Here is a 13653-nt window from a genome sequence, read left to right as displayed (position 1 = left end):
CAGAAGGGCAGGCATGAGACATGTCACCTTTGGGGAACACACAGGGAGAGGAGAGCCTGGCATCACACTTACCAAAAAATGCCTGAGGCCAGAGTTTGGCACCCTCATTCTGACTTTCCCTGGCACGAATGCTTCGGAAGGGCTGCAGCTGCCCTGCCCAGGAGTGAGAGCAGAGGCCATCCTGCCCCCAGGCCCACCATCCCCGCCCCTACAAGCCAAGCCAGGCCCACCGGCAACCCCCGAGCAGGAAGCAAACATCCACCAGTGTTTTTTCCGCTACACTTTTTTAATTTAGAAATTTATTACTGTTTTTCTTTTTTATAAAAGGGGAGGGAGAAGTGAATCGAGTACGTTGGTATCCCAAAGTGCCCCTGGGAGGCTGACGGTTTCTGCTTCCGGCACGATCTCACCTCCGTTCGCACTCGGCTTCCATGGTTCAAGACTGGAGTTAATCATCTGGCTGGGGGGCGGGGGGGGGGAGGATTCAGATCGAGAAGGGGGAGGGCACAGGAGGGGCGTCTCCCGGCACTGCCTTGGGTTCTCCGAAGAGGGCAGGGCTCCACTTCCCCTTCCTGGCCTTACAGCAGCGAGGCGAGAGGTTACCAGGCACAGCCCCGATTGCAGTCTTCTGTGCTCAACGGGGTTAAGACCAGGCCAGGCTGGAAGAGAGGCCCGGAGGAAGCCATAAAGCAGGGCCTGAGTGCTGGCGGCAAGGCAGCCGGGCCGTGGGCTGAACGGTTATGACACGGCAGGATCCTTGGCGCGGACAATGCAGACGTTTTGGAAATTATTTGTGTGTGGGGGGGTGGGATGGGAGGGAACGTGTGGGGAACGTGCACCGTGGCGACGTGACTTTGCATGCATGCGCGTATGTGCCAGACATGTTGAGTGCCCAGATGGGTGTTGCTGCTCGGCAAAGAAAGAAAAAGAGGGGAATGAACGGTGAGACGAGAGGGACACAATTCAGCTATAAAACAGGAAGTACTTTGTCAAGAGAGGCAGCATCCGGCTCAGAGGGGGGCCAAGCCGAGGAGGGGAGGCAGAGTCCTGAGGTCAGTCCCTGGTCCCAGACCGATTTGGCTGCTTTTCCGGCTCTGCTCGTCAGAATGGGCGCCTGGCTTGGAAGCACTGGCTGGCGGGGGCGAGGAAGGGGGGGGGACACACACAGAGGACCCCCGTCTTCTGCTGGGTTGAAGAGTGCGGTGGGGTCTGGGCAGGACCCTGCCTGACCGTGGCAGGTCAGTGGGCGTCCTTGATGATGATCTCCACGCCGTGCTGGCGCAGCTGCGCTCGCAGGATCAGGTTCTTGTTTTTCAGCTCTTCGACCTGCCCGGCAGGAGGAGGACAGAGAAAAAGGCAAGAGGATCAGCTGCGGCTGGGCGAGGAAAGCGGGGGGGGGGGGCAGAGGACCCGCTACCCCCCCCTTCACCCATTCCACCTTGAAGATTTTTCAAAGCTTGCATGCCCAGGGAAATGCCGATTGCTACTTTGGGGTCAGGAGGCGAATTTCCTCTAGGCCAGACTGACCAGGGATTCTGGGCATCATCTGAGCATGGGACTGGAGTCCGTGTGGGTGGGCAGGGAGTTGTCAATTTCCTGCATTCTGCAGGGGGTTGGACTAGATGACCCTTGAGGCCTCTTTCAACCTGAAAGCTGTGCCGATCCAGATCCAGGGAAGGCAGCATGCCTGCCCTAAAGCACACTGGCTAGCATGTTAAACTGCCATTCTCACAAAGGGGAAGAGGCTCCTGAGCCTTTCAAAAGCTAACACAGAGAAGGAGGGCTGTTCTGACGTGTGCAGCAAGCAAGATCTCTCCAGAAGCCCATCTCTCCCCTGCATCCTAATCCCTAGATGCCGTTTTAGACTTGCCCCAAATACGCGTGAGGGGTACATGGTGAATCCCTCCCTCCCACCTTCCCTGCCTGGCTACCCAGGGATCTCTGCTGTTACCTGCTGCCTCAACACTTCGTTGTCCATCTGCAGCTGGTCGAGCCCTTGCAGCTCCTCCGACAGTCGGAGATTGCTCTGCCTCAGCTCCTGGATGTAGTCGCACGCTTTGGACAGGATCCCCCCTTTACTCTGCACAGAAGCAGAAGGTTCAGCTGGACAAGGGAGAAGCAGAGCCACACCTTGGGGGGGGGGGGAGGGGAGGGGAGGGGGGAACAATGGCCTGAGATCCTACCAGCCCGGGGAGCCACTTCCTGGTGGGGCAGCCAACTCCTCCTGGCTCCAATGTGCCCCTCCTTTCCCATGGCTGCGGTCACCGACTCAATCGCGCACACAGACACACAAAACGGTTGCCCTGCATTACCTTGCCCTCCTCATAGCTGGAAAATGGCCCAAGCAGCCTCTCTTTTGTCGTGTGCTGCATAGGGGGGCAAAACACAGGGCTGTTCTATAAAAGGACACCTCTGCCATTTTTCAGGACCTCAAAGGCCTTGATGCCAGGACAGGTAAGGGGAGCTTTAGTACATATTGATGTGATTTCCAAATTCTCAGATCCAGAATATGAAGTGAGCCTATAAATTGTTGTTGGGAAAGTTGTCTGAACTGGGGGGGGGAGGGGAGGGGGTGGCAGAGAGAGATCTGCTGACTGGCAAACCAGAATACGTGATCATGGCTAGAAGCAGGGGTTTCACTCTAGAAGTCCAAGCTCACTTCAGGTGCCGATTGCAATGGCCCTTAACTATGGCTTGTCAGTTCAGACTTCACAAGGAACCAGGAGCTGGTGAGTAGACTCCTGGTTCTGAACCAGCCTCTCTCAACTTTTTTACCTTTGAGAAACCCCTGAAACATTCCTCGGGCACCAAGAAGCCCCGGAAGTGGCACAGTGGTGCAGAATATGGTTGGGAAGCATAGCTGTGGACACAATCACCTGGGTCCCCTCCCCTCCCCCTCCAGGCCCATCGTTGGCCATTTGGGGGTGGGGTGGAACAGACTGACATGGCCATATATGGTCGTATCACCAGATAAATGTTTAACAAGTGTAATAATAGATAGGAATTAATGCCCAGCCATTCAGGAAACCCTTCCAGGGCTGTCGTGAAACCCTGGTTGAGAAAGCCTGTTCTAAACCGTGGCTTGCCAGTTGGCACTTATGGAAACTCCAACCACGGTCACGGTATGCAACTGCAGTTAGAACAAGCTGTGCTTTGTTGTGATTCCTGAACAGAATCCAAGAACCTCTGAGCAGCAAGGTTGCTTATTTATCGCTCATATGGCAGGGTTACACACAGGAAGCATATAAAATATGTAGCCAAGTAGGTACAAGGGTTATGCAGGCAAACTGGGCAATCCCACCCCCACCCCAAATACTAATATCTAAGTTTTCAATCCACTCCAGCGCAATTCTAACTCGCCTCCTCATGGATAGTGACCCATGAGGTCCCTTTCAACTCTATTATTCTAGTGGTTAAGGAGCTGGAGATTTTGGCTGCCAGACACGTGTGAATTTCTTGCACTGTGTGGCAGGGGGTTGGACTAAATTACGCTGGAGGTCCCTTCCCACTCGATGATTCTATGATTCCAGTTGGCAGAAACTGTTCCCTGCCAAGGATAAAAAATTGCCTTGTCAGCGCAGGCAGGGGGCGGCTATGGCCTCAAATGCTATGATTCCACCAGTAAGGCTCTTGCATTTAATATTTCTCACCGCTGAGAGAGAAAAATATTCGCCCCACGTCCTTCTCCCAGCTGACCTCGACAACAACAAAATGCGCTACTTAGGTGGGCTTCCTCCATCCTGCCTCCCACACCAAACGCCAGATTCCACCATTTCCTTCATGCATGGACCAGGTACAAGGACTCTGGCTGCTGTGTTTACGGGCCCAATTTACAGGGCACACGGTGGCACAGGGAGATGGCCTCCACACTAGATACAGACCAACCCGAGCCCCCTCACCTGTCCAGATTTGGTGTTCTCCATTGAACAGTCTGGGATAATCTTAGACAGCTGCACAATCCAGTTGTTAATCTTGTCCCTGCGCCGCCGCTCCACTGTGAGACAGGGAGGAAAACGAACACCACAGACTGAGAAAGAGGGATTTGTGATCATCCCACTTAACGTGGATCAGATACAACAGTGAGCCAGAATGAACCTGGGAGATCGTCAGGGAGCCAGTTTGGTGTCCTGGTTAGGAGTGCGGACTTCTAATCTGGCATGCCGGGTTCGATTCTGCACTCCCCCACATGCAACCAGCTGGGTGACCTTGGGCTCACCACGGCACTGATAAAACTGTTCTGACCAAGCAGGAATGTCAGAGCTCTCTCAGCCTCACCCACCTCACAGGGTGTCTGTTGTGGGGAGAGGAAAGGGAAGGCAACTGTAAGCCCCTTTGAGCCTCCTTCGGGTAGGGAAAAGTGGCATATAAGAACCAACTCTTCTTCTCCTTCTTCACGCTCCATCCCACCCCACCTGTAGCAAGCGGTGGCAAAGCCACCCACTGTAACTAGACAGCTACACACTTTGTGCTTCCCCTGAAGACTGTCCCATTCTGGGCAATTGGAATCCTGGAAGCAGGAATTTAGTTATGCCTCATCAAATCTTTGCTCCTCCCACCACTCCGTCTCCCAAAAGCAAACTCGCTTGTCCCCTATATTTAAAGTCTGAACTTTACCCCAGAGAGCAAATCAAGAAATCTGCATGACGGGGGTCAGTTACGGAAAGGGCAAGGGCTCATGGGGATTGTAGTTCACAGATTGCTGGAGAGCCACAGTTTGATCACCCCTGTACGGCTTGGAAAAGACGCAGGAGAAGGCAAACAATTGAGGGACAGAGTAGCTGCCGTAAGAGGATCAGGCAACACCGCTTAGGATGGTTCAGCTGAGAAAAAAGGCAAGCAAGGGGAGATCCCTTATGTGCTGGAACCAGGGCCAACCTTTCATTTTCGGAACCCAGCTGAACACCTCGCAGCTTACCTTCATTGTGTTGCGCTCGGCGCTTCTCATCCCGAGTCGTTCGTGGAGCTTCAGACTTTCTGCCCGGGGGGGGGGGGGGGGGTGGAGAGAGAATACCCAACTTTACTGCTTGTGCAAGCCAGAGGCAAGGCCCACCCTCGAGTGCCCGGTTCCAAGCGGCCCCTCGTTCTCAAGCCAGCCTCCACGTGCACTCAAGTGGAAGACCGTGCTGCTAACGTCGCTCCCAGGAGGGAGAACAATGGAGATGCTGGTGGCCAATGCCCCAAGCGGGAGGGGAGGGCGGCTGGGGGACAGCAGGGAGGAGGAGGAGCACTCACGGGGAATAGGGGTGAGTCCTGGGAGCAATGGACCTCTGCGTCCCACTCTGCAGAACCTCCTGCGGGGACATCATGACAAAGAATTGCCCTAAATTCAGAACGAGAGAAAGGATTTCAGGGAAAGAGGCGCCCAGCCCTGGAGGAGCTGCAGCAATTGCTAAGTGTCATTACTGCCCTGGGTTCCCACCAAGCACAAGGAGTTTGTTTCCCGGGGATTCAGGTGGGCCTTTTGTGCAGTGGAGGAATTGGCCTCAGCAGTTAGTTTATACAACTTGTCCCACCTCGGTGGGGAGACAGGAGGCTGAGAAGGAAGCATCCCCCCACATCCACTCCGAAATGCAAAGGCCAGATAGCTATATGGAGGGGAGGGAGTAGGGAGGCTCATTGCCAGACCAGAGGAAGCTCTTTGGGCCCATCTCACGGACAAGCCGACCTGACTGACCGGTGCCTGTTGACGCGGCCTGCCCGAGCAAGGTGTCTGAGTTCTGGGTCGTCACCACGGCCGTGGCCGTGGTCCCTGCCCCAGCCGAAGTGCTGGTGTCGGCCACGGCGGTGGCAGGGTAGTACGTGTAGTGCGTCTCGGTGGCTGCGGCTTCCGTCTCGACTGCATCTTCGCTGGTGAAGGCACCCTGGATGACAGCCTGGGAAGACGCAAAGGTGACAAGAGTGAGGCGCCGCCCCCCCCCTCCAGTACAATGCTATAGGCCGGGGGTGGCCAAAGTGTGGCTCTCTAGATGTCCATGGACTACAATTCCCATGATGCCCTTCCAGCACATGCTCAAGGCAATTGTAGTCCATGGACACCTGGAGAGCCACACTTTGGCCACCCCTGCTATAGGCCATTCCAGGTGAAAGAGGACAGAAAGAATATCCTCAGAACGGTCTTTCAGAGGGCTGGCCAACTGCCTCTGGCCCCACCAACCAGCAGCCGCCAAAACAGAAACGGACTTGACAGGGGTGGGGGGAGAAACTGTAGTTTCCTTCAGCTGCCACGTCTATTTCGTTTATTTATAATCTATATATGCCGCCCTTTGCCAAAGGCTCAGGGTGGCTGGTAACGAATAAAGCTCTCCTGACCGACATGCAGTGGTCAATCTTTAATTTGTGACCGAGATTGCGCTTCTTCTGCGATCCATCCCCTTCCCCTTCTGCCTAAGCCAAGCAGCACTCACCTGTGTCATGGATTGCGTGGCAGGATAGCCGCTGATGGCACCGGAGCCCTCCGTCTGCCCGTCCAGCTGCCCTTCAGCTACCTGTATCACCCTATACATCAGCTAGAGAAAAGACCACAAGGACTTCTTCAGAGTGTCTCCGGAAGCAAGCCTGAGAACCCAGGCCCGCCGTAGATATCTCCGTCTCAATACCTCCTGTCTCATCTCCTGGGAGTTAGGACTCCTTGCTGAAGTCCTGAAATATTCCTGGGAAATTTATGCAAAAGGAAAACCATAAAGCCTGGCAGGGAAAATAGAGCCCTACAAATGGAAATGCAAGGCCATCTTGAGGGTGTGAGGGTTCTCACACGAGGTGACATGATTTAAATCTGGTAAAGTGTAGTCTCTTTTTGTTAGAGGGTGCACGCTAGTGTCTTCTATAGAACGGGTGAAAGACAGGGTGTGTTTTGGATACTAGTAAAGGGTAGAGCTGAGAAAGATGGTCCCAAGATGGTGTGTGATGTGGACACACTGCATACAAGGACCTGACCAAGCACTTGAACAAGAGGCCTCCCAGGAAAGCTGTGGAACCATCTTTCTGTGACAGGAAGAAGGCAAGCCATCATCATCGTCAACTATCACACCAGCATAGAGACTGGAGTCATACGCATAGTTCTTTGCAATGGAAGAAGAGGAGTTGGGTTTTATACCCTGCTTTTCACTGCCCAAAGGAGTCTCAAAGCAGCCTACAATCACCTTCCCTTCCTCTCCCCATGACAGAGACCCTGTGAGGGAGGTGGGAGCTGAGAGAGCTCTGACAGGCCTGGTCTGTGAGAACAGCTCTAACAGGGCTGTGACTAGCCCAAGGTGACCCAGCTGGCTGCATGAGGAGGAGCTCAGAATCAAGCCAACTCGCCAGATTAGAAACCGCCCCTCTTAACCACCACTTCCAGTCCATAGTGTAACTGATTTTTCCATTCCATTCTTACTTGCACTGTAAAATATGTCTACACATTCTATTTGGCTCCTGATTGGCCCCTCCGAGTTACTATCATGGACAGGCCCCGCCCTCTCTCCGCCCACACAGCCCTTACTGCTTTATTTTATCCGCTCTGCAGGAGCGGTTACAAATATAATTCGAGGTTAGTTTTATATTTTAATGCTGAGAGGGGCAACTAATGGATGGATGGATGGAAGGAATATAATAATGAATAAATAAAACAACCATTCAGGGCATGCACTACTCCATACTTTTCTCCATTTCCAGGCACACTGTCAAAACTGGAGGAAAGGACTCCACTCGCCGAGAGAAGTGAGCACATCTCACCTGAGCACCCCCATTCTCTGTTCGGAAGACGTACTTGATGTTTGGGTCAGAAAAGGTTGTGGCTGACTGGATGCTGGCAATAGCCACGCTGGTGGGATCTTCACCTGTTGCCACTGCACCTTAAGGAAAGAAGAAAAAGGTACGCCGCAAAGGGGGGGGGGAGAGGGGAAGGGACACTGTCGCTTATCAGCTGCTTCCACACTGCCAGCCAAGCCAACAACTGGGACAACATCTGTATGGGACACTCAGCAATTAGCATACAGGAAAGGGCCAAGGGCCTCTGCTGCACTGGCTCAACGCTACTTTCCACAGGGACTTTTGCTAATTTTGTACTCATTTACTAATTTTGTACTCATCTTCATACAGTCTTGGTTCTGCCAATGTCATCATATGGACAGAAAGGCAAGGTATAAATTTAATCAACAAAAATGAATTTAGGGGAAGGGAGGAAGGATGCAACTGGGACAGGAAGTTGGATGATTACTCCCAACTTATGGTGACCTTATGAACTAGCAACCTCCAAAACGTCCTGTTCTTGGCAGCCTTGCTTGGGTCTTGTAAGACTGAGGACCATGGCTTCCTTTGTTGAGTCAACCCATCTCATGTTAGGCCCTCTTTTCCTAACATTATTGTCTTTTGCCTGTCTTCGCATAATAGCCTGAGTCTGGTTGTTTTAGCTTCTAGGGAGAGTTTGAGGAAGCTGGTACTGTCCTCCAAAATGGAATGTGAGAAAGGCACTGTGGGAGGGGGCTGAATTACTCACCTTCCTGGATTTGCACGGTACCTTCTTCTGTCTCTGTAGGTTTTTGCTGTCTGAAATGGGACAAGCACAAGAAAGGGACAGCCTCTGGAACCACTCCATTAAAAAATATAGCAAGTCATAGAATCATAGAGTTGGAAGGGACATCCTGGGTCATCTAGTCCAACCCCCTGCCCTATGCAGGACACTCACAACCCTATCGCTCATCCACTGTAACCTGCCACCCCCTTGAACCTTTATAGAATCAGCCTCTATGTCAGAAGCCTATCCAGCTTAAAATCCAGTTTAAAAATTTCCAAAGATGGAGAACCCACCACCTCTCGAGGAAGCCTGTTCCACTGAGAAACCGCTCTAACTGCCAGGAGCTTCTTCCAGATGTTTAGATGGAATTTCTTTTGAATTAATTTCATCCCAATGGTTTTGGTCTGTCCCTCCGGGGCAAGAGAAAACGACCCTACTCCAACCTCTACAAGACAGCCTTTTAAATACTTGAAGATGGGTATCATATATTATATAATTAATGTAATACTTGAAGAATCTGTTTATTTTTCTCAGTAGGATGACCAGATAAGAAAGGCACAGGAGTTCTCCCCTTGAAGTAGGACAGAGAATTTGTCAAGTGAGAATTCTTAGACTCATAGAATCGTAAGAGTTGGAAGGGGCCATACAGGCCATCTAGTCCAGCCCCTACTCAATGCAGGATCAGTGTGAAGTATCCATGATAGGTATCTGTCAAACTCCTGCTTAAAGACTGCCAGTGAGGGGGAGCTCACCACTTCCTTAGGCAGCCGATTCCACTGCTGAACTACTCTGTGATTTTTTCCCCTGATATCTAGCTAGTACCGTTCTACACATTGTTTAAACCAATTACTGCAGTCCTATCCTCTGCTGCCAACAGAAACCACTCTCTGCCCTCCTCCAAGGGACCTTTCAAATAGTTAAAGAGAACAATCATGTCCCCTCTCAGTCTCCTCTTCTCCAGGCTGAACGTGCCCCGTGGAATCCTGCATCTCAAAGAAACAGGGGGAAAACTTTTTAAAAATGAGAAGGTAGCACTATTGTGGTATGAACACTCTGATGATCACTTTTCTGTGGCATGAAGAGCCACTATACCACACTGCAGGGGTAGTCAAACTGCGGCCCTCCAGATGTCCATGGACTACAATTCCCACAAGCCCCTGCCAGCATTTGCTGGCAGGGGCTCGTGGGAATTGTAGTCCATGAACATCTGGAGGACCACAGGTTGACTACCCCTGATTGTAGAGGATGCTCCCACCAATATAAATTCTGCAGACAAGGAAATCTCAAGAATCTAAAAAGAGGATTAGTGTGCAAGCAAATTCGCAGGCTAATGAATGCCCTTGTCCCTATTCTCATTTTACAAGTCAAGCTAACCTTGGAAAACCTAGGTTCAAATCCCTACTGAACCCGGAAGCTCACTGGTGGACCTTGGGCAGCCACTCTCTCTCATCTGACCTATATAAAATGGGGACAACCTCCTCAGAGGAAGAACGGGATAAAACCATTACGGTCATCTTAGCTCCTTGCTCTCACCCCTTCATTTCTCTCCTCTGTTATGCATCAGTAGATCAGACCCTGGATACTGCTTGTGGGTTCTTCAGAGCCTGGTCATCCAAAACCTGGGAAAGGAAAACAACAATGCAGAATTATGAAGATGATGTCTGATAGACAGGGTCTGTTCAGTTCCATCAGCCACCAAGCAATGCTAGTTCTCAAACGGTGGGGGCCCATCGGCAATTCTTCAGTGTTGACAAGCGTTCACAACACTGACTCAACATTGACGTCACACTTGGAATTCCAACAGCCAGGGTACGACATGGAAAGTTCGCTTATTGGTTAAGCAAAATCCCAAATTCCCAGACCTCTCAGCCTTTATTAGCCCTTGTTCCATTTGCACTGCCTTCCATCCCCTCTATCTGCTGCCCTTTCCCCCCCTGCTCCAAAATTATAATCCTAAAAAGGTATAATGAAGTGCCATGAGTGTCTGTGCTTGCTATACCCATACCCATTCATCCATAGCAGCAACAGGGGTGCCCCTTAATGGCAGGGTGCATGTTTGCATATCTTAAACAGGATTTAATTTCTGTCAGCAAGTCTGCCTGTTCACATCATCCAGACACCAGGACACAGCAGCAGACATCCCGAGATTGTCTATGAACCTTTTCCCCTTCATATTCCACATTTAAATTCCACCCAAAATTACAGTAAACTGTCTTAGGGTTGGATATTTTCCTGGTTACTTTGTGACAATTATGTACACCAATATAAGCAATTTCCAACAACTGGGGAAAGGGGATATTTATTTACCAAACACCTCTTTCTTGCCCTTCTCAAAGGAGCTCAAGGGAGCATGCATTGTGAACCGTCTCCAGAGGACTCAGTTGACCAAGGGATACAGCAACCAATGGGGAGGGTTAAAGAGGTGGGAGGCAAGAGCTGTCTCAGAAAGGCTACCCACAAAAAGCTTTTCTTACTTCTGGCTTCCTTTGTCCTTCCCTTCACCCCCTGAAATCTAGACTAATCTTTTTAGAGCAGTGACCCAGTTCCACCTACCCACCCTGACCTGGCTAATAGCTTTTTGTGAAGTGTTACGTGGACTGAGTGTAAAAGCAACACCACCTTTAGTACACACCACACATGCACTGCATGGGATATTTTTTCTTTTTAAACAGAATTCGGACCCTACTTTTCAACAGGAAGTCCTCAAGAGAGCTTATCATGGTGAAATATTAATAGCAGCCAGTACTAGGTCAAACTCTCACTGCCACATTTGGTGCCTCCTGCCTGCAAGTGACCCGATACACGTGAAGCTGCCTTATCCAGAGTCAGACCAGTGGTCCGCTAAGGACATGTGATCTACTCTGACCAGCAGGAGCTCTCCAAGGTCTCAGGAGGTGATCTTTCCCATCACCTACAACCTGACCTTTTTACCAGACGTGCCGGGGATTGAACTAGCAATCTTTTGCTTGGAAAGGAGTTGCTCTACTTCTAAGCTATGAGCACCAATATTTGAATCCTATACGCTCGTCCCACTTGTACTCCTCTTTTCTCTGTTGGGGAAGTGGTCCTCCAATGCAGAGCAAGTTTCCTGTGGCACTAGGCATATACATTCATGCAAACCCAATGTCTTTTCAAGGGAAATCTATTCAGCAGAGAGCTGCTTCCACAGTGAACAAGCAGGTGTGCAACTGAACAAGCAGGTATGGGATCCAAACCTAAGAAACTATTTTGTGCCACAGTCCACCCAGCTCAGCACTCTCTCCTCCCACTGGCAGCACCTCCCCACGCTCTCAGGACTTTTGCCAAGATGGCCAGTTGCCTGCTCCGGATCTCACCTGCACATTCAATTCATTCATTCATTCCACTTTTATGCCACTCTCCCTTTTCCCAACTGCTTCCTTACGACAGCTTCTACTAAGCTCTCCTCGGGCCTACCTAGCTCTTCTGTGACCAGCAACCACTGGATCTCCAAGGCGTCAAGCAGAGAGGAGTCTCTCCCTGAAAACCCTTGAGATACCAGGAACGAAGCCTCCAGGCCCTCCTGCCTGCAAAAGGCGAGCTAAGCACTCGTCTGCCCCATGCTCTGGCGGACAGTCAACCTCCTGGCTGGGCCCGGGATTGGGGCCGGGCTCCGTCTTGATCCACGGCCGAAGCTCTCCGGGGGCTTCCGCGGCTAGGCCGCCCAAGAACTTCGAAGCGGAAGCAGGCGAAGGCCAGCAGCCCCGTCCTCGGAGACGAGGGAAGCCGAGGAAGCGAAGCGGGGCTCCAGGGCCGCCCGCCCTCCGCGGGACTCGGCCCTGCCCAAACTGCCCCGGCCGCCCCTTCTCCCGACGCGGCCCCTCACCTCCTCCGGGGAAGGCCGCCAGCCTCGCCCGCACCCCCGCAGACGCCCCCAGGCCAGGCAGGCAGGCAGGCAGGCGCCGGCCTCTCCCCCGCGGCGGGCTGGAGGGTCTCCGGGGGATGCTGCGTCCGGGCCCGGCCTCGACAAAAACTCGGCGCTCGGGGAGGGATCCGCCGCAGCGAGCCGCGTCACTTCCGGCCCGAATGTGTTTACTTCCGGTCAGGCCGTGGGCCGCCGACGCCCGGCCTTTGAGGACCCGGGAGCGGAATGGGGGCGGGATTGACCCCGGCGGCGGACGTCACTTCCGCTCCTGAAGCGGCTTCGTGTCCGGTGGGGGCTCCGCTGGGGCCCGGAGGCGGCGAGGGAGGGAGACGGTTTGTTCCCTTCGCTCCTGCGGATGCTGCGCTGGGCAGACATTTTGTGTGTGGGAAGCAAGACGGAAGTGCAGGGGCACCTTAAAGGCCTATGTCAGGGAGGGGCAGCCAATGAATCTTGTTGTTATCATTATCGTAAGTGGAATAAAATTTGGTTTATTATTAATAATAAATAATAATTAAACAGCACTTTATTATTATTGATATCAATATAATAATTATCATTGCTATTAATATTATTGATATAATTATAATTGATAATTAATATCAATAATAATAATCCTGCGATTATTCCACATACAATGATTAACAATCCCCCATCCTCAGTTTTGTTATTTGAGGTAGCAGAATTGGATAGTATTTGCAAGGTAACATAATGTATCGTAGGATGTAATGTAATTTAGAAGGGGGGATTGAATTGTAATTCTCAGGTCTGGAGACAGAACTCTCGATGGTTGGGTGGAGATGGATTGAACGCAAGGACGGGTTCTCTTTTAGTTACCTCCGGGTTCATTAATCTTGAATTTTCCTTTCCTTTTACAATGTGTCATTCAGCCAGAGTTGAACCCAAATGAAATATGAGATTATAACCTTAGTTTGTGATATCTATAAGGCCTGTATGTTTGGTAAACATCTTCATTACACTGTGCTAATCCGTGACCCACACTCTACTTATATATGTGAGTTTGTATCAAGTATTTTATTGTCCGAAGAAGTGTGCACGCACATGAAAGCTTACAGCTTGAATAAAACTTTGTCTTAAAGGTGCCATTGGATTCAAAATTTGTTCTGCTACTTCAGACCAACATGGCTCTCTACTTGAGTTTATTCCACAATGAGCTTTTGTGTTCACATCTTGAGATTTGATAGCAAGGAAGAAAATTATGTATCTCATTAGAGCAGTGGTTCTCAACCTTCCTAATGCCGTGACCCTTTAATACAGTTCC

General features: G+C 51.3%; 1 protein-coding gene across 11 annotated transcripts; it reads right to left on the bottom strand.

The window, feature by feature from the left end:
- Positions 1-279: 279 nt before the first annotated feature.
- Positions 280-12573, bottom strand: USF1 (upstream transcription factor 1). 11 transcript variants are annotated; one of them, XM_077326240.1, is made up of 13 exons: positions 12336-12573; positions 10025-10110; positions 8474-8523; positions 7711-7823; positions 6597-6650; positions 6405-6506; positions 5666-5873; positions 5233-5320; positions 4916-4974; positions 3900-3994; positions 2313-2366; positions 1952-2080; positions 280-1326 (listed from the first exon to the last, which is right to left on the bottom strand). In XM_077326240.1, exons 2-13 carry the CDS (start codon positions 10030-10032, stop codon positions 1240-1242), a joined length of 1047 nt encoding a protein of 348 aa, XP_077182355.1. In that variant the 5' UTR covers positions 10033-10110; positions 12336-12573; the 3' UTR covers positions 280-1239. The 11 variants fall into 11 exon arrangements, with proteins under 11 accessions (XP_077182355.1, XP_077182338.1, XP_077182373.1 ...); XM_077326223.1 differs by having other exon boundaries at positions 7711-7829; positions 12336-12572; XM_077326258.1 differs by having other exon boundaries at positions 5675-5873; positions 7711-7829; positions 12336-12570.
- Positions 12574-13653: the final 1080 nt, after the last annotated feature.

Source organism: Paroedura picta, chromosome 1 (genome assembly GCF_049243985.1).
Source record: "Paroedura picta isolate Pp20150507F chromosome 1, Ppicta_v3.0, whole genome shotgun sequence".
NCBI lineage: Eukaryota > Metazoa > Chordata > Lepidosauria > Squamata > Gekkonidae > Paroedura > Paroedura picta.
This window is presented reverse-complemented; position numbering and strand designations above follow the sequence as displayed.